Source organism: Colossoma macropomum, unplaced genomic scaffold (genome assembly GCF_904425465.1).
Source record: "Colossoma macropomum unplaced genomic scaffold, Colossoma_macropomum, whole genome shotgun sequence".
NCBI lineage: Eukaryota > Metazoa > Chordata > Actinopteri > Characiformes > Serrasalmidae > Colossoma > Colossoma macropomum.
In genome coordinates, this window is record NW_023494806.1 from 30,386,954 (window position 1) to 30,409,112 (window position 22,159).

Here is a 22,159-nt window from a genome sequence, read left to right on the forward strand (position 1 = left end):
CATCGTGCACATTCATTCAAAGATGCCATGTCATGAAGAAGGAGAGGCATATGTGTGATGTTGCTATATTAAGGGACATGTTTTTTACCCACACTACACATTAATTGGGTATCTGGGCTTTTGACATATATGGCCTGCACTGGAAGACTAATACAAGTGTTAAAGTAATTCTCTCTCCATTTACTAATTTCAATACTAGTTTCCCCATGAAATAGGAGGATGATGCTGTGCAAGACATGGAAACCTCAACGTGAGAGCATTTTGGGGGGGAGTGTATTTCAACTCGCGCTAATTCATGAGGGAATTCAACACCAGAGCACGTTTTTTTTCCCACTGCACATTTTCTCTGTACTGTCTGCACTATCTGCTGCTTTAACATTTCACTCTTTACAAACTCTCACACATGTGAGTAATTATTTATTGATAAAGTTTTGCAGGGACGCAAGTGCTCCTTCCTGCACTGTGAGCTGCTGTAAATAACAGAAGACAAGCAATAAAATAATCATATGCATTTGATTATGGATTGTGGAGCAAATTTTTGGCCAAGCATCAGTAACCATCAGCAGTTTTAGTCAGTGGCCTAATTGCATTGCGTCACTCAACACTCAGCGAGCTGTTTTTTTTGAAACAATATGTTTTGCCCCACCACTTTTGGAGGTGCGGCATCACCCCTGCATGAGAGGCTGAGTCTTTCTGAATTAAAGATGGGGAGATGTTTTATGTTCTAATGCATATTTGACCAACTGGGAAACAAGACAATTAGATCCATTCGGATTAAAACTTGCTTTATAATGGGAATTGGCTTAGTGGTTACCATTAGGACACCCTAGATCCCATTAGGAAGCCAATAAATGTATCTGATATCAGGACATCTGTTAAACCATTAGAATGCTTTACACTGTGATATCAAGCCATCAGGAAACACAAAATACTATTAGTGACTATTGGACACTACCAGAAACCAGCAGAAACTTTTAATGGTTACTATATATATTTATCCAGCAGGAATGTCCTGATGAAAGCAATTAAGTTGACCTACCCTACTGAAAAAAAGTTCATTAGAACCATTAGGATATTTTGCTTCCTAATGGGAATTGGCTTAAATGGTTACCAGAACACCTTTAGATCCCATTAGGAAATCATCAAATACATCTGGAATTGGTCCCAGAACACCTGTTTAACCATTAAAATCCTTTACGGTGATTTCAACCCATTAAGAAAACACAGAATACCATTAGTGACTATTTGACCCTACCTGGAACCAACGGAATTTTTTAATGGTTTCTATCAGTGTTTTTTTTTTTCGCTTTTATTCATTATTATTACCCCAATGGGGGTTGCATGCAAAACAACATAATTCCATGGGTGTCAATGGCATTCCATACCGTGGTAAAATTATAAACCTTTATTATTAAATAACTCCCCCCATTCACTGAGGACTCGCTCGGCGGGCCCCCTCAGGCGTTTAGCAGTCATATGTTTGATAGAACGGGAGAAATAGAACGTAACCAGACTCCTCTTAAACTGGCTCTGAATACGGGTGGGATTTTAAATAACGACCGTTCCTTTTTTCTGTGACCGCGTGGTTCCAGTGTGAAGCCGCTTCAGGCCAGGTGGTGGCGCTGATTCTGTAACTACAACTTTCTCCAACTGCACTAAAGCGGAGAAGCAGAAGGTTGTGTTGTGGTCAGCAGTCCACGCCTCCGCGCTCATACAGTGTTGATGGAGGAGCAGAAACCAGAGCTGAACTGTTGAAGGTAGAAGCTGTCCGACACTTTAACACTCACTGTTCTTCATTCACTCTGAGACAAACAGCTGGAGACACATTTGAGTCTGAAAATAAGGTTTAATATAACCAGAGCTGAGTACTGTGAGCTGCTGGGCCAGAATATTTGGTTGGTAATGTCTTCCTAGTTGAGTTTGGCAAATTTAGAGCAGTTTGTTTCTGATTTATTTGCCAAGTTAGTTCCAAACACACCAAAGACATTAATCACATGTCCTTTAGATCAAGACTGTGATTCTCTGCTTGGCCCATATGCTTCTCTTCTTTTGTGTGCTAATGTTATAAAGTCAGCCTTTTCATTGTTGATAACACACCTTTTGGTGTAAACATTGTCAGGAAAGCTGTAGAGATAAGTCATGTTAACTTTATCTGCTTCGTTGTCAGTTTGTGAACACAAAAAGCAGATCTTATTAACCATTCACTTATAAAAACAAAGCAAAAAGAGGTGATTCAATATTAGACATGTAGTTGTAATACATGCAGAAATATTGGCTGAAATATGCTGATCTTATTCAAGGTGGGTATAACTGTATAGTTAAATGTGCATATGTGATAAGAAAATTGTAGTTTGTTCTAGAAAAATATGAATTACCAGAGACCCTCCCCCAGCAGGAGATGGCAGTCCTTGGTCGAAAAGGTGTAACGGGGTGTGAGCAGTGAGTGATCAGGAGTAAATGGAGCCTGAGTACCATAAACAACGTGCTGTTTTGTGGATTGTAATATGACAATTTTTATATCTATCTATACAATCTATATCAATCTATTGTCATCCATCCTCAATATGGTTTCTATCACACGAGCTATGATGTGTCTAATATGAACAAAACCAAGATTTTGTGAGACTAGTAACAGCAAGCTGGAGTTAAGTTAAAGTTCATTTAGTTTTAGGAGTTTATCCTAATGAATACATCATTTTTTGCATATTTATAAGATCAAAAGACATTACTATTACTTGCGTACACTTTAAGTGGCTACATACATTGAAAGTTTATTAAATGACAAAAGCACAAGTGTTTAAATACTTGTTTCGTTCACTGTATTTATAGTTGGCTAACTAACATCAGATAGATAAGCAATGTAGCTTAAGTAACTTTGACATTTAATTTCCTAGCAACTCCAAAGATGACGATATTGGCTGATCAAGGAACTGCTTGTTTAAAAAAGTAACACTTGACACTAAATTATTAAATGTACAAAATCCCCCGTGTAACTAATTACAGACCTCTACTCAATAAAGAGAAAACGTAAACAAATCAGCAGCAACACGGGGTGGGGAGTGGGTGTGTGTGTGTGTGTGTGTGTGTGGGGGGGGTTTTGGGTAGCGGTGAATGGCCTTTGGGGTTGTAATACCCCAACCCTTATGAATAAACATTCATATTTGACTAAAGAAACAGAGAGAAATACAAATCAACACAATATGTATGTCATTTTTAGAATGATTATGAAATTACAATAATTACAACCTTAAATATGAAAGTTTAAATCCAAGATTAAATATATTAAAAAATAAAATATTCAAAAGTTTGTGCACACTCTCAGTTCATTGATGATTGTAGCCAAAGAGTTTATTTGTGCAACGACACTGCACAGTAGGCCAGTGCACTATCGTTCCTGTGCAAGGCAAATCTGCAGGTCTTTAGCAGTAATGTGGGGGTTTTGCTTTGCATACCTAACCAGTCTACAAGCAGTTGTTTAAGGGATATTTCTTGGTCTTCCAGATCTTTCCTTGATTTTTAGTAACTTTTGTTTCTGAATGCTATTTGAGACAGTTAAAAATCATAAGCAGGAAGTATTCATATATCTTTTTATAGATATATAAAAAAGGTTATAGATCTTCTCTTGCTTTGTAAGAGTCTGTTATCTTTAGTTTCAGATCCTCAGTCAGCTCTTTAGATGAGCCTGTGGCTGTGAAGTGTAAGCACCATAAGAGATTTGAAGGACTCCATAATTGACTATGCTCTGGAATTGTCTATACCTGACTTGAAGTGTTAAGACCTTACAAAAAAGAAACGCATGTTGCAAAATTATAATTTCAGCAGAGAATCCAGTGACATTCAGTGTAAAAATATACATAGGATAAAGCATATCAAGTTTGGAACAATTTTGCTCTGTATATTATTGAAAATCCTATTCATTTTTGCCATAGAGAAATCCATCTTAGAGTTTCTAATATTGGCGTGCCATCAACGACAGAATGACTACACCACTTCAATGCTCTGAATGTCTGCTCGAATAATTTATTGATTAGGCTTTTCCACATCAGATGGAAGCTTATTCTTTCCTTTCACTTGTTGCCACATGATGTAAGTGGGGCAGTTGTGATTTTGATCAGACTATTTGTTGAATTTCACATTGACAAAATTTCACTTTTTTCTTTTTGTCCCCCCCAGAATTTGATAACGTCCTGTTTCAGTTCTTCTCCTGCCCCTAGGGTCCACTTCTCTACACTGCCCCATAAACCTGCATATGCTTCTGTAACATTCGAGTTAGGGGAATGTTAAGCTGCTGAAACAAATGAAATAAAGAATATGGCTTCCAGAAGAAGCTGTACTGAGCAAATGTCATCTGGTACCCTCCACATGAACACATCTCACAGACAAACATGGAAACACAGTAAGAAGAGAACTCACAACTGCTTAGAATGTGGAAAGAGTTTTGATCGACAGAGTCATCTCAAAGTACACCAGCGCATTCACACAGGAGAGAAGCCGCATCACTGCTCAGAGTGTGGGAACAGTTTTACTCTAAAGAGTACTCTCCTAAAACACCAGCGCATTCACACAGGAGAGAAGCCATATTGCTGCTCAGAATGTGGGAAGAGGTTTAATCGACAGAGTACTCTCCAAACCCACCAGCGCATTCACACAGGAGTTAAACCGTATCACTGCTCAGAGTGTGGGAAGAATTTTAGTCTACAGAGTACTCTCCGAAAACACCAGCGCTTTCACACAGGAGAGAAACCATATTGCTGCTCAGAGTGTGGGAAGAGTTTTACTCAACTGAGTTCTCTCCAACAACATTGGCGCATTCACACAGGAGAGAAACCGTATCACTGCTCAGAGTGTGGGAAGAGTTTTATTGGACAGAGTCATCTCCAGGAACACCAGCGCATTCACACAGGAGAGAAGCCATATTACTGCTCAGAATGTGGGAGGAGTTTTACTATACAGAGTAATCTTCAACAACACCAGCTCATTCACACAGGAGAAAAGCCGTATCACTGCTCAGAGTGTGGGAAAAGTTTTACTCAACAAGGTTCTTTCCAAAGACATCGGCGCATTCACACAGGAGAAAAGCCTTATCACTGCTCAGCTTGTGGGAAGAGTTTTACCCAACAGAGTTCTTACCAAAGACACCAGCGCATTCACACAGGAGAGAAGCCATATCACTGCTCAGAGTGTGGGACGAGTTTCAGGCAGTCAAATTCTGTGAAGACACACAAATGCACTGAGAGCAATGGTGGAAGTGGGCAGCAATGAGTGTAACCCTAACACCAGAACTGGTCCTGACCTCCCTGGGGCCGCGGGGGTGCAACAGGGCCCTCCTACCTGACCCGTGAGCCATGTAATTGCCACCATTTGCAGTTGCCACAGTTACAGTCCTCTCTCCTTCGCTTTATCTGTTGGTCTAAGAATACGTAGACCTACACAGAACAATACATAAACAATGTTTAAAATGATATATAATAGTATTATTAATTTTAACATTCAAACTGGCGTCCACAAATTACTTTTATACATTTTCAAATACCAACCGCCATTTGTACCAGTGTTGTCCACTCTTATCCACAAAGGGCCGCTCTGGCTGCAGGTTTTTATTCCAACAAAGCAGGACATCGCATGATCATTTGTTTGACGTCTGAGCCATTGCTTATACTAGTGGAATCAGGTGTGCTCCTGCTTGTTTGGAATGAAAACTTGCAGCCACACTGACCCTTTGCGAATAAGATTGGACACCCCTGATTTATACTATGGCTTGGCTGAATCCTGGGTGGTTATTATTTACTAAGACATGTGCATCCATATTGCCGAGTATGCCCAGCTAACCAGCATATTAAATGCAGTATTTAATCAGTAGTCAATGTTAATCCATTGCTTTCCATTTTGCTTTAGTCCAGAGTTGTTAACTAACCTTAACTGAGAGACTAGAAAATCACGGTCTTATTTAAAAGTATGTGCACCTACGAGGAGTGTGACATCACACTCATATATTATCTGCACCGGACTGCTCACTACAGTGGTTGTTGCTGCAAAGTGCAAGTTTCATTTCATGCATGTGCATATGAACACATGTTTACTAGTGACATGGTTATATTTTCCAAGCTGCAGTTTGTTAACACTGTTTCAGTTGGCATTCATAACAATGTAATACTAGTTGTTTTTCACTTTTTTTTTTTAAATATGCTGACATTAGACTTGGAGAAGAGAGAACACAAGTTTACCCGATTGCTGTTTCTACAATATACTTTCATGTTTTTTTTTCTTCTTTCATGACCAGCAGGGCCCTACGCAGCATGCATAGTGAGCATATAGGGCCAAGTGGCTCTGCTTAACACACCAGGAATCTGGAGAAAACAGTGTTTCCAGTCCAGACTTAAATAAAAACCTGCTTTTACGGGGAAAATTCACAGTTTTACCCTGTATGTAAAGCATATGCATAAAATGGAATGTAATTTCCTGTGCTAATAAAGGAAATTGCTCAAGAATAAATAAACTGTTTTTTGGAAAACTACATGAGTTACTTTTCATATATCCTAAATCACAACCTGAAAAACATTTGAGTTGACTCGGCTACATCACTGGAAATAATCTGTACAAATAAAGCTAAAGCCAAACATGATATTACAGGGTTTGTGTTAAACTACATGCATTTCATGATTATAAAAGGCTTTCTAGTTTATCTGTTTTCAATAAAGTAGCTTAGTTTAGAATCTCTGAAAGGTTCTCCAGAGTTTGTTACTGTTTAAGTCAGTTAAGTCAGTTTTTGGTTTGGCCTTAAAAAAAAAAAAGAGTCTTATTTAGAGTCAAAATAATGATTGTTACTACTGCCCATTAGCATTTAACATTATATTCACAGCATGCAAACTTCTATAAGCTAAAGTAATATCTGTGCAGTACATTAAAATCCTTAACAACTTTAGCATACGGATTTATATTCTTCTGATAATCATAATCACTTTGTACACAGTAAGATTTAATTTATTTGATATGTATCAGTTAAATTTAAATGGTATCACACACAGTTAAATAAACATACAAACACAAAGGCAGTCACAGAGCGAAAAAAGCCTCTGATGATGTATTATCATCTGTAAGGCGATAGCCTGAGAAGCTAATGGATCTTTGCTAATGCATTTTAAGTAAGTTACACTCCATGCACAGTTAAGTTTACAGGTTTTTCTACAATCAGTCCGAACGATGCGCCTCATTCACCAATATCTTCCTAGGTTTTTTATTACGTTTGTTCTTGAAAAAGGTCTTAAGAAAAAGTCCACATCACATTCATGATGTGTTCTCAAACCGCAGAACTGTCTTGAGTGTGTGTAGATTCGGTTCTTGTCTAAGAACAAACCCCAAATAAGAAAACATTGGTGAATGTCAGAATCTTCATGAAAGCGTAAGTGGGTTCTACGAAAAAAATTCTTCTTAATCACGGTTGGTGAATGAGGCCCACTGATCTGAATATTACAGCAATCGTTTTCAAATTTTGATCTCTTCCAACTCATTCACAACATGTGAACTACAGAAGAATTTCTAGAATGAGTATGCCTTATGGAACAATGAAGAGAATAATAAAAAAAAAAAGTGTGTGGAATACTTTAAACTGGTTGACACTTAGAAGTTGGCACTGAGAGATTCTGATCTTTTCTGGTTTCAGAAGCTAAGCAGGGTACAATCTGGCTAGTAGTTGGTTATGAGAAAATCTTAGAAAGCCATGAGCTCAAGCTTTTCAGCTCTTTCATTGTGGAAGTCGATACAATCGAAGGTAGATAACATTATAGAACAAAGAAAAATATGTAAAAATAAAATCTGTACAAATAAATAAATAAATAAATGAAATGTACTGCCTACATTTCTCAGTTTCAACCACAAGCTGTGCAGGGTCTGCTGAGGTTTGCAGCAGACATTAACATTAATTAATACATTCATTAAAAATACACTAAAAAACAGCATTTACATCTATTAGTTGCTCTTGTATTGTTATGAGCTAAATCGTTAACTTACCTTTGAGCTGCATTGAGCCGCTAATGTACACCCAGCCACTGTAGATGAACATCTTACTTACATGTACAGCCTGTGCGCTGAACAGGGCCTAAAGTCTGCAAGGATGCTATGTCATAAAGTGGGAGCGATGTTGCTATATTAAGAAACAAATTTTTGTTTTTTACTCACACTACACATTATCTCGACGTGAGGGAAAAGGTGAGTGATACAGAACGTTTGTATCCTTTTTAGTGCTCAAACCACATCATTCAGACCATTCAAGCAAAACAAATCATTTCTGAAGGCGTTTGAATGCAACCTGATGTCACAGGCTAAGTATATCTTAATATATATAATTATATCTCATTCTGTGCTTAAGTATTCAGTGAATTGACCGCTCAGTTTCCTCGTGGACCACTTAATTTCACTCCTGGACATTACATATGTATACTGTCTGTGCAGAATAGAGCCTCTTCATAAGTTTAATATGTGTTGATTAGAGGCGTAAAAAATAAAAAAAAATCAGTTACACATAACACATAAAACATAGCAGTAATACTGCATTAGCAGAAAGCACAGTATAAGTCAGCACTTATTCTGCAACTTTAAAGAACACCTATCTAGATATTAGCTTACTAATGAGACACCCAACTCACCGCACCTCGCCTGTTGTTCAGACTGAGTATTGGCCATTAGTGATGAGCGACGACTGGTGGATTATTATCTTCAGCTCTATTTTCATTTATTTTAAGTGTATGCATTTCACAGCTCCACTCCAAATTAATTTCTTCTTATGCCATTGTTACTAAAACCTATTTTTTTCTGTGCACTGTGCAATTTTCTAACAAAAGAAGAAATACTTAATTTATCATATAAACTAATAGGCAAATTTAGGCCTAATGTGCCCTAAAATGCAGATTTAGTACAGGTTTAAGCCAGAAAACTGGTCCATTTATTTTATCATTGCTATTAGTTTGATAGAAATTTCAAGAATGTTTGTTTTGCTATGGGAGCTGTTACTCTTGATTAAAGTGATGAAAATTATGAAGCGTTCCTCAGATTAACCTGTGTGAAATGAGCACGTATGTTTTCCAACATCAACCGATGTACAATGATTATGATGCTCAGGATGATATGGAGGAGGAAGACCAGGAGACAATGATTATGAGGAACACAATGATTATGAGGCCGAAGGCTGTCATTCATAGAGGCGTCTGTCCTCTTGGTACACTGCTGAGTTTATCCCCAGAGACAGCATTGAGTTCATCACCCAGCAGATGAGAGGACTGAGGAGGAGGAGGAGACAAAGAGGATGACTATGGAGAGTGATGTAGAGGAGCCTCTTCAAAGCCTCTTTGAAGAAGGTGTCCCTTAGTAGTTTTGTATGTATATGTTCATTTCAAATTTAATGCCTGCAACACATTCCAAAAAAGTTGGAACAGGAGTATGTTTACCACTGTGTTACATTATCCTTTAACAACAAGTAACAATGGTTTGGGGCTGAATATACAAACTGATTCAGTTTTAAAGTGTAATTTTTGACACTATTTTGCTAGACAGTCAGCTGTGCAACTATATGGGCCTTTTCTTGTCATATTTTGGGTTTAATAAGGTCAACATTTTCAGTGGGAGACTGAAAAAAAACAGCATTTAGAAGGCAAAAACGTGTTCAGCATTAATTATGCTTTCACAGATGTGCAAATTACCCACTAATACTCCCCATATCATGACAGAGTCTGGCTTTTTCACTTTACGCTGATGACAATCTGGATAGTCCTTTTCTCCTTTGGTTCAAGAGAACACAACATTCATTATTTCCATAAACAATCTGAAAGTCAGACTTGTCAGATTGCAATACATGTTTCCATTGTGCAACAGTCCATTTCAGATTAGCTTAGGCCAAGAGAAGTCGGCAATGTTTTTGGATGTTGTTGATATATGGATTCCACTATGCACAGTACAGTCTTAATTTGCATTTGTGGATACAGCAACAACAGTATTTACTGACAAAAGTTTGTGTAAGCATTCCTGAGCCCATGCAATGATATCCACTTTAGACTTTTTCCTTTTTATGCACAGAGAGTTCTTTGGATTCCCTGAAGCTAATCTAAAATCCTTGCAATCCCTGAGTGAGGAACATAACAATTTTTTTGCTAATGCAGTTTTGACAAAGTGGCAAGCCTCAACTCATGCTTGCTCATAAATGACTAGGCTTTTCTTGGATGCTTCTTTTATATCCAAGCTTGACTGCAGATTTTATTGATTTTACAATATTCCTCATCTTAAATTGGTCCTGTCTTAAGTGTTTTGGAACAAGTTGCAGGCAACAATTTCAGAATCAATGTATATCCCCAGAAAACAATGAAGATGAGCCTTAAATATCTTGTCTTTGTAAAGACTTTGTTCAAATACTGAATACAATCTGAACACAGCCTTAGTGTCATCACAGTCTTTGAATGCCTGAAACTCTTCCCACACTCTGAGCAGTGATACGGCTTCTGTCCTGTGTGAATGCACTGGTGTTGATGGAGAGAACGCTGTACAGTAAAACTCTTCCCACACAATGGACTGTAAAACTCAAATCATCCAAATCCAAATCATGAATGCTCCACTTACATCAACAGGCAGAAAGTAAAAACAATGAATAAAATTTCATCTGATTTGGGAAAGGGAATCACCTAATTACTCAAACTCTCCAAACAAACATACCGACCACTGAAGTCATTTCATCATGTCACTATTTTGGTAAAGTCTCAGAGCTTATTTGACTCATTAGGTCTTAATCTGATCATGTTTAGGCAGTTTCACAGGATAATAAATGATGTGATTCTTCAATCTATTAAGGGTGCTCTCACTTCATAGCCAGGTGTTCATCTAACCGGCTGACTGAAGATCAGAAACAACATATACTTGACTCCTACAAAGCAAAAGAAGAATATAAAAATCTGAATACTTCCTGCTTACAAACTTTCACTGTATGAAATGGCATTAAGAAAGGCAAGGCAAGATCTTGAAGGGCAAGTAATATTTCTGAAAAAACCTACTTGTAGACTGGCCAGGTATGCAAAGCAAAACCTCTGCATCACTACCAAAGACCTGCAGGAAGATTTGGCTACAATCACCATTGACTGAGAGGGTGCCCAAACATTTGCACACACCATATTTTATGTTATTTTTTTCCTCCTCCAATATATTACATTCATCAAATAAATAGTAGCTCTAAATTTACATTTGTAAAAATGTCAAATTAATGTTTATTCCATGCAAATGTTGTATTAATTTTTCATTTAGAAAATATATATAATTTATCATTTGACCGGGGTGTTCACATATAACGTTCATATACAACTGTATAAAAAACATTCTGAGAATGTTATAAACATATTGCTATAGCTACATTGTTTATCTAGCAGATGTTAGTCAGTCAGCAAGCAAAATAATATCCAGCTTTTTAAACCCAGGCTAATGTCTGCCACAACTCCACTCTCCCTTTTGGGAACAAAAACTCTTTTTATTGTTATTGACATTCACAGTTTATTATGATGTAGATATCATATGATGTAACATATCGCATATCATCTACATATAAATTCTGCAAAATAAAAAATTTCTTGTGCAAATTAATGTTGCCCTTGTTTGGGAAAATTTCACACAACAAGTTGCAATCACAGTAAAGGTGAAGGAGCCTCTTAAAGTTCTTGGGGGACATCATTATTAAACAAGACTTATATGGAAAAATCTACAGAGCCCTAGCAAATACCTTGAACATCCCTGTCAGTATAACTGATTTGATAATATGCAATTTGAATATTATATTGAACAACCACAACTAATGGTACACAATGCAAGACTTTCCTCAGACTAATGATATGAAAGGTACCAACAAACAGCAGCGCAGCAAGAATAAAAGGTACCATCACTGCTAGGAGTCTAAGCTAAGCTGAGAAGATCAAGTGAGAACTAATTGTCTGACCACAGCACAATCTTCTGCTACTCCACTTCTCCACTTAGCGCCACCACCTGGCCTGAGGTGACTGCACACTGGAAACATGCGATCAAAAAAACAGGTAGAATGGTTGTTATTTTAGATCCCAACAGCATTCAGTCAAGCCCCGTCTCCAGCGATCTAAATGGGTAACAGCAGGACTCAACTTTGGGTTGAAAATGCGAGGAATTGAACAGGACCTGTTTAATAGCTATTAAACACGTTTTGGAGAAAATGTATAATAAAAGATTTAACTATTTAAATTCACCACAAGAATTCCAACCTGAAAAGTTATAATGGTTATTATATGGCTAGTGAAGATACGATTTCTCAAATTATATAGATAAATTAACACTACTCTGAAGACCAGCTGTGGTTTCTCCTGGGTTTGATGGTGACAAGTTTTAGACATTTATGGTTTTATATAAAAATTACTAGAAATATCCCATTTTAAAAAATGTTTTAATATCCAGAACTACATACAGCTCATGATTTTTATTTTGTCTGAATATCCCATTAAAAAGTTATATTATAAAAAGGTTACAACATAAAAAGTTATGGAACTCTTCATGTATGTCAACAACATGTAATAGAAGTGAGAAGAGCACAATTAATAAAAAACACGTATGATTTGTGTCTAAGCTCTCCTGTCTCACTTCTTTTCTCACTCCCTCCTATAATACCGCTGTTCTCACCTTATGTCTGTCAGTCTCAACCTCTTGCATCTCCCTCCTTTCTTTCCTGATGTTTACCATAAAAACACAAATTTATATACGAGCATAAACACAGACCTCACATCACCCTTGCTCTCTAATGGTTTAACACCTGGAATCATGTTAGCTGTTAGAAAGTGGACGACAGGAGCAAAGTTATACAGATAAGCTATGGTAGTAATGTTCAATAACTCTGACAGTTCGGCAAATATCAATTTACAAAAGTAAATTTAACAAGCGAACTTTTTGTATATTTTTGAACAAGAAATTAAACAATATCTACATACTATTTGTGCATTTTACCAATACTAAATCACTAAATACCCATAAATGTTTTTTTTGTTTTGTTTTTTTTCTTAAAGTTTTATGTGATTGTGAATTCTCTTTTTTTCCCTCTTTTCTGATTGGACGTCTTCATGTGCATTTCATTATATATGTGTGCAAGAAGCATATGCTATGAATTGATATGCACAAAGATTTTTTATTTTTTTTTGAAGACACAGTATAAGTGTTTTAAGGTATTTGTGTTTTAAGGTAGACATCTGAAAAAAGGAGGGAGAAGCAAGAGGCTGAGACTGACAGACATGAGGTGAGAACAGCTCGGAGTTAGAAAAGAAGCGAGACAGGAGAGCTCAGAAACGCTTTGCCAATCTTTTTCATTAATGGTGCTCTTTTCAGTTCTATTGTACAGCGCTGACCTGTTTAATCCCTCCAGTTTTCAGTCCGAAGTTGAGTCCTGCTGCTACCCAATCAGAGCGCTGGAGGCGGGGCTTGACTGAATACGGGTGGGATTTAAAATAACGACCGTGATCCGTGATCGCATGGTTTCAGCGTGAAGCCGCTTCAGGCCAGGTGGTGGCGCAAATTTTGCAACCATAACTTTCTCCAACTGCACTAAAGCGGAGAAGCAGAAGGTTGTGTTGTGGTCAGCAGTCCACGCCTCCGCGCTCATACAATGTTGATGGAGGAACAGAAACAAGCAGAAGTGTTGAAGGTAGGAAGCTGTCCGACACTTTAACACTCACTGTTCTTCATTCACTCTGAGACAAACAGCTGGAGACACATTTGAGTTCTGAAAATAAGATTGGATGGGTTTAAAATAGATTAGACAACACAGAAGCAGCTTCATTCAAACTTCGCTGAGTAATGTGAGCTGTTGTCCCAGAATATTTGGTCGTTTTTAATGATATTTATGATTTGCATTATAAACAGGCTAGATGGAAAACTTACATTATGCTATCAATGCCCTTGTCTAGTGGATTAAAATGCTTTATGCTTTGATCCAACTTTGCCTAGTTAGTTGTCAGGACGTCTCTTGGAGCAAACTTTATGATTCTTGGCTTTTATCTCATGGGCTTCTGTTCTTTTGTGTGCTCCAGTGTTCATAATTCAAGTGCTGTATTAAGTACAATATGTAACGAGCTAACTGTTAACTCATACTTATAACAACCAAACTAATAGAGTAAATAAAGTCTAATAATTGCAAGGAAGAAGAATATCTGACCTGGCACTTTCTTTCTCATCATCTTTTTTCTGCTCACTGTCTCACTGTCTCCTTTTCCTCCCTCTCCTCATGACCTGAGCTGCGTTCATGTAAATTTAGAAGCCAAGTTGGAGTCAAAGTGTGTTGCTTTTTATGAAATGAGTTATAAATATGTCATTAAATATCGGTCTGAAATAGATGTAATTTTTAAAGCAAATTTTTGCCAGTTCTATGTAGGACTTAATTTATTTCTATTTGTAATTTGTATTGTATTTTAAGTTAATATGATCAGCAGCTGTAGCAAGGCGTCTGGTTTTTCCATCAACTTGTGAAAATACGAGTTTCTGCCCCTGAGCAAATTCAGTGGGTGTGCTGAGGTCCGGGACTCGCCATCTGAACACGCAGCTCAGTTTATTAAGTATCTTGGTATTGACATTTCTCCAAACCAAACTATGCCTCTCTACTGCAAGAAATGAAGGACACTCTAGAAAGATGGAACAATCTACCATTATCTTTAATTTGTTGAACACCCACTATTAAAATGAATATCCTCCTTAAAATCAATTATCTGTTTTCTGTGACCCCTGTCACTTCACTTTCTGGCTGGCTATCTTCTCTCAAATGTGCAGGTATCAGGTTCTACTGAAATCACCAATCAAAATTATCCACGCTTCAAAAGCCGAAACATCTTGGGGGATTTGGAGCCCTGAATTTTACTACGTCTTGTCATACCAGCTACTTCACATTCAACATTGGACAAGTAACGCAAACCAACCATGTTTGGATACTGAAGGCGGTTTAATTAAAAAATTAGACAATAACATCATTCGCTAAACAGACCACACAATAAAATCACAAAATTGTTCTAAACACAACACAAGTACCACCCAGCTGCTTGCTGGAAATGTAGTGAAATCCTCAGTTGTAGTTTTTCTCCTTCTGAGCACACTTTTTTATGGAACAACCTCAAGTTTCTGATCTACAATACACCCTTCATATTTTCAGCGTTGAGTCAGAGAGGAGTAACCAGCCTGCAGCAGTTATTCACTAATGGCTTGTTCATGACTTTCAACATCATAAAGGAAAAATATAATATTCCACTGTTCCTTTAAGTATATACAGCTCAAAGAAGTTATAAAGAAAACATTCAACATTAGACACTTTGACAATTCCACTCCTTTTCTCTTCTCAAAACTACACGGCCTTAAACCTCAAAAAATGATATCACAAATATATAAACTTAGAGTATCTGAGGGCAGCACAAGATGATTTCCATTTGAAAAATTGATTGCAAGTACGGAACAATCATGTGAGCTCAACTTGCAAAACATACACAGTAACACACTGTGTATAACCAGCAATTCAAAACTTTAGTTAATACAATTTAAACCCTTCACAGAACCTAGATTATAACCCATAAACTGCACTGTATGGGATTTAGCCGTAGTCATAAGCCTTTTTCCACTGCAGGGCTGAACAGTTCTGAGCATGGAGGGTAACCGTTCCAGTGGCGTTTCCACGTGGACATGGTTCGACACAGAACTCTTAAAAACTGGGCTCCGTTTGTTTTTTCAGCACAGTTAGTTAACCGTACTCGAAGCCATAGAACCGTTCGGTGGGATGATGTAACGACGCAGCTGTTTGTTGGTTGTTTCTATGTTTATGTCAGTATTGTGCCACCGCATCCTGCTGTGTTATTAAAAACAATCAAATAAGTTCAGTTTGCTAACACAGACAGCAAATAAATGAAAGAAATGCACAGTTATAAACCCACCATTCAATAAATATCAAAGATATTTACCGAGAGAGTAATTGGTAGGCGTTAGCTTAGCTAGCATGCTGCCAGCTCTGTTTTCTATGGAACATGTTTGATTCTGACTAATAAAAGCTTTACTGACACAAATTTAGATGATAATGCCTCAAAACTGAGGAAGTGAAGTTGAGCAGCTGATGTTAGAGTGAGGAAAAGCCAAAATTAAACCTGGTCTCTGGTGTCTGGAGCTGGAACCTCATAGCTAAGCTAATGCTAGCCGGCTCCTCTCTCCTAGTTAACTTAGCATAGCTGAAGAGATCCAAATATCCTAGTGCAGGTTCGATTCAACTTAACTGGTACTCTGCTATCACATGTATAAATGATAAAAACTGTGAGAGGAAAGTCAACTCATTGGTGGTGGAGTGACAGAAAGCTGAAATTGAACCTGTTCTGTAGTGCTTTAAGCTATCGCCTGCTAGGCTAAGCTAGCTCAAGTGCACAGTGCCTCCCAGTGCAGTACGGGCTTGGTTCTAGCAAACTTATGATTAAAAAAAACACCACTTTAGAGGATAAAGACTTGTATCTGAGAGCACTAATTTGAGTGACTGGTGTTAAAGTGACAGTAAAATAGTTATCCAGCTACAGGTGAAGCCCACCTCAGTACAGGCTGTTTCAGTAACGTAATAAAGAAGATGAGAGTACACCGAGAGACTAAAGTTGGAGTGACCGAATCAAACTGGTTTTGTGGTGGGTGGTGTGAGCATGACTGTTAGTAGTTAGACACTCGTTTATGTAGTTTTCTTGGGTATTTCCTGGTTCTGATGTAGCGGTACAACAGATGGAAAAAGAAACCGTAACTGGTCTCACGAGTCCGGACCAGCGCAGACCGGCTCAATATGGCCCTGAGAACCATTTGGCTCGATAGTGGAAAAAACGGCCTTACATCCACACTATATTATTAGGCAGTTGGGGTCACGACACCCCACACCCCCATCCTTAAGAACGAACATTTTATGTTTCACACAGAAAACAAAAAAAAAATAAAAAACAAACATTTTCAGGATGTTTTTTGTACAGTAGTATGTGAAAGTTTAGGCACCCCTGGTCAAAGTACATGTTTAATTTTCTAAATGTAAAGTTAATACGACATCCGCATGAAATAAACATAAATATCATATATTGCTACAAATTTAAATGCAATGTTACCATTTATTTAGTGAATTTCATATATTGGAAGAGAACAAAACTAAAATAATTCAACTCTTTGGCTCTCAATCATCATTAACATCACTGCACACACCACATTTTATTGTTTCATTTAACCAGAGCACTCGATTTCAAAATGCCTCTGGGTTTTCTAAGAGTTGTGTTGCAAACTTCAGACATTGACATCTGTGATGAGATCATAGTTAAGGTTACCTTCTGATACTTTCTGTGTATATAATGTTTGTGCAGTAACACTGCACAGTAGGCTAGTGCATCACTGATCCCGTGCCAGCCAAATCTTCCTGCAGGTCTTTAGCTGTGAGTTGGGGGTTTTGCTTTGCAATTGTTCCCAATATGGGCATGACGACATGACTTCAGTGGTCTCTGTGTCTAATAGATGAGTTTGAGTAATTAGTTGATTGTCTTTTCTACAACAGATGGAATATTCTTTCTTCACACTTTCTGCCTGTTGATGTAAATGGAGCATTCATGATTTGGATCAGACTACTTTTGTTGCATTACACATTGAGTTTAGATTTTCTTGTTTCTTCTTCCAGAAATAAATGATGTCCTGTTTGAAGTCTCCTGCACTTTCTTACCCATCTTAAATGTCCTTCCATTCAACACGTCAGGACTGTCCATCAAGAAGAATGTTAAACTGAAGAAACAGGTTCAATATGGCATCCCGAAGATGTTCCAGCACTCAGCAAATATCATCCCTCCACATGAACACATCTCGCAGACAAACACAGAAATGCAGGAAGGAGAGAACTCCCTACTGCTTAGAGTGTGGAAAGAGTTTTACTCGACAGAGTACTGTCAAAATACACCAGCGTATTCACTCCGGAGAGAAGCCGTATCACTGCTCAGAATGTGGGAAGAGTTTTAATCGTCAAAGTCATCTCCAACAGCACCAGCGCGTTCACACAGGAGAGAAGCCGTATCGCTGCTCAGAGTGTGGGAAGAGTTTTAATCGTCAGAGTCATCTCCAGCAACACCAGCGCATTCACACAGGAGAGAAGCCGTATCAGCTGCTCAGAGTGTGGAAAGAGTTTTAATCATCAGAGTACTCTCCAACAGCACCAGCGCATTCACACTGGAGAAAAGCCGTATCACTGCTCAGAGTGTGGGAAGAGTTTTAATCGTCAGAGCCATCTCCAAGAACACCAGCGCATTCACACAGGAGAGAAACCATATCACTGCTCAGAGTGTGGGAGGGGTTTTAATCAACAGAGTAATCTCCAACAACACCAGCGCATTCACACAGGAGAGAAGCCTTATTACTGCTCAGAGTGTGGGAAGAGTTTTAATCAACTGATTCATCTCCAGCAACACCAGCGCATTCACACAGGAGAGAAGCCTTATTATTGCTCAGAGTGTGGGAGAAGTTTCAGGCATTCGAAGACTGTGATGACACACAAGTGCACTAAGAGCAATGGTGGAAATGGAAAGTAGTGAGTGCAACCTTAACACATGGTGCTTTCATCCCAGATTTCAAACAGTTTTTAAGGTCACTTGTTGTACACTGTTTCTAAAATGAAATATCATTTTCTGTGCTGAACACCCAGTCAAGCCTGTGGCTCATACACCCAGTGAGAAAGTGTAGTACTTCAGCTTCTCCTCCCAAATTTAGTTTCATTTGTATTATATGTTGAAAACTATTATGAAGGTCCACAATCAATAAAAAAGGTTCTTTACTTTCTAATTTCAGTATATCCAAGAAAGTACAGTGTTTTGGTTGCAATGATGGATGTTTTGAGTTTAGTTCCTTGAGTCCCTCTTTTGCACTTTTGTTTCCTACACATGAAGTAGTTCTTGGTTGTTGCAATGAAAGTACCACTTTGTCTGTCTTCCGTTTTAACCTTTAGGATGTTTTCTGTATGCTGTTTGTTTGAAATGTTCTTGTTGAGGACAGTAATAAAGGAAATGTGATCCTGAACACTGCAATAGTGAAACTTTGCTGTGCTGGGCAGCATTGAACAGCTTTGTAAAGCAGACACAGGAGCATAAAGGACTGCAAGACATCACACCATTGTGACATACTGGTGACCTCTCCTCAGTATGGCCTACACATGCCTATTCTACATGGCATAAAGTTGGATACAGGCCAGACTACGACTCATCCATGAATTTCCCCTTACTGTTTTCATAGACTTTAAGTACTGTTGATGTATCCTGTGATACTTGGAGAGTGGTTTTGTTAAGAAGGAGGCTGTGACATGAGATAAGGACTTGTTAATGCCCATCTTTCCAGACATGGGGACGGACAATGGTACAGGAGTTTGAACGGGGTTTTTCCATCATCATATAACTGGGTGAATGGTGCCCATTTGGAGTTGTTCAAGCCCTTGGGCCTCACTGACACCGACCCTTACTGATGTCATTACGATGCGCATGAGGGACAGTATCCTTTTTGACTGAATCTCACTATTGACACTGTGTTCAGTTTTGTTCTCGAAGCAATCCAAGTCTGCATTACAATAATTTTGATTTGTAATGGTGAATCGGTATGTGTCAGCTATTCTGTATGTAGAATGTCTAATTTACATATAATTTTTATTAAATGTATAAGCACTTTTGGCAAGTCTGTGTTAGGTAGGGAAGACACATGTGGGTGCTCTCGACCCCCACCATTCTCTCTTTTCTTCTTTCTTTCTATTTCTGCGTTTTTGCCTGCTGATTTCATTCTTTACACATTTGGTTAGTTCAGCTTTTGTGTGTTTGTTTGAACATGTTAACCTGTTCAGAATATTTGTCTCCATTTTTATTCTTTTACTAATACTTCTTTTTATGTTCATTTAAACCTAAAAAAAAAAAAGTTCTATTAAATTCTGTAAACTATTCTTCTTTTGAAATACACTTTGTGGTCTTCTCTTTAGTTTTTGGGGTATATCGCATGACAGAAATTATAACTAGGTATTTGTGGATGGTTGAGCGTCACATGCAGGATGCAGGACCAGTCATGCTAAGTAGCTGATAAGATTCGCCTATGTCTTGTTTCTGCCAGCCTACTTATGGCCAAGTCTTTTCTCAGTAAGTAGCAGAGCCTAGAGAGAGAAGGAGATCACTGAAGACCCAAGGAAGAAAAAGACAGGTCCTGTGAACGTCTTACTTAATTTGTATGCCAGCTGAAAAGCTAAGCGAGTTGTGTTGTTTCAGAAGAACAGAAAAAACTGGTCACAGTGGTGCTGAAACCTGAGGAGTGCGGACAAACGTCGCCATGGAGTCCTCACCAGTTGGAGAGTTTGTTAAAGCGTTCTCCCTCCTGGAGCAGACCCAACATCAGGCTCTTCTGGATTTACAGAAGGAAAACCAGGCCTACTTCAAGACAGGCAGACAGCAAGCTTATGCAGAGCTTGTTGACAGCAATCAGTACTCCAGCTTCAGCCACCATCTCTATCTCAAAGGCTCAAAATCTCCCCAGGATGACCCAAAAGTGTTTGTGGAACTTTTTGAGAGAGCAGTGGAAGACTGGGAGGGGCCAAGGAAGGACTGGGCAAAATGACTGCTTCCCCTGCTCACGGGTTAAGCCCCCTTGGCCGCCGAACAGCCACCCGCTCATTCGCAGCTGAAGTACGATAAGCTGAAAAAAGCCATCTTTCAGAGGATTGGTCGGACTCCAGTACAACACAGTCAGCAGTTCCGCTCACTGATGCTATGGAAATTTGACTGGCCCTTTTTGTTGGCCCAACAGTTCTGTGATTCCTGCAGGAGGTGGCTGTTGACCAAAGAACGCGATTCCAAGAAAGTGCTCAATCTGGTGGTGCTGGAGCAGACCTCATCAGACCATTGGATAGAAGTGCATGTGGGTATCGCTTTGAATCTTAGTACATTATGCAATGCGATGTCTGGAGGCGGTGCCTCTTTGCAGTATATCAGTATGTAAGTTCACAGAGACACTCTTTAGAGTGATCTCCCGAGTCAGGATCCCGAAAGAGTTCCTGACTGATCAGGTCACTATGTTTACGCCCTGCATTTAAACAAACTATACGAGTTGTTTAAATGCATTAAATAGATTCGTACCAGTGGTTACCACCCCTCAAACGGAAGGATTTGTCGAACAGTTAAATCAAACCCTTAAAAGTATAATTTAGAAATTCATTCAGGACAACCCAAAAAATTTGTATAAGTGGCTACAATCCCTGCTGTTTGCCATGCAAGAGAACCCGCAAGCCTCCTCAGGCTTTTCTTCTTTTGAATTATTGTATGGGAAGAGACCCAGGGTGTCTTAAATGTCATTAGAGAATATTTGGGGGAGGGGCCTTCAAAAAGTGAAAACAAAATCCAGTATGTTCTTGACCTGAGAGCAAAACTTCAATTACTGGGCCACTTAACACAGGAGAATTTGCTCCAGGCTCAAGATTGCCAGAGCTGCACCTACAACAGGGGTGCTCGGCTGTGTAGGTTTTCACCAGTAGACAAAGTACACGTTTTACTCCCCACGTTGAGCTCTAAATTGCTTTAAGTAGCAAGGACCCTTCAAGGTCGCACAGCAAATAGGAGAAGTCTACTATGAGGTAAAACAGAGGCGGAACACTTCAGATATGTCACCTCAATCTCCTAAAACCCTGAAAGGAAAGCAATCCCTGTTTCTCTGGTGACGGTAGTTCCAAAGAGAGCCTAATTAAGACCGGAGGTCCCAAAAACACTCAGTCACACTTTGCTCTCTTGTGGCAACCAGCCCTCCTCGTACCAGAAAGCAGAGGTGGCCAGGTTGCAAATAGAGTTTTTTGACATGTTTTTGCCTCTGCCTGGCTGTACTGACCTCATAGAACACCACATTGAGACTCCTCCTGACATCGTTGTACACAGCTGGCCTTATCACTTACCTGACCACAAAAAATCATGGTTGAGGATGAAATCATAGCCATGCTTGACATCGAGGAGTCTCACAGTGAATGGAGCAGCCCCGTGTTGCTTTCCCCAAGCCCGACGGGACTGTATGGTTCTGTGTGGATTACTGAAAAATCAATGCAATGTCTACATTTGATGCCTACCCAATGCTGTGTATTGATGAACACTGTGTGTTACCT

General features: G+C 38.8%; 1 protein-coding gene across 1 annotated transcript in view; it reads left to right on the top strand.

Annotated features, from left to right (window-relative positions):
- The window catches only part of LOC118827379 (zinc finger protein 420-like), a 28,082-nt gene extending 8,508 nt beyond the window's left edge, over positions 1–19,574 (top strand). The window contains 3 exon segments of the mRNA XM_036598720.1: positions 4,174–5,255; positions 17,896–18,157; positions 18,159–19,574. Of these exon segments, the coding sequence (XP_036454613.1) occupies positions 4,312–5,255; positions 17,896–18,157; positions 18,159–18,581 (1,629 nt within the window). The 5' untranslated portion in view covers positions 4,174–4,311 and the 3' untranslated portion in view covers positions 18,582–19,574.
- The last annotated feature ends 2,585 nt before the right edge of the window (positions 19,575–22,159 follow it).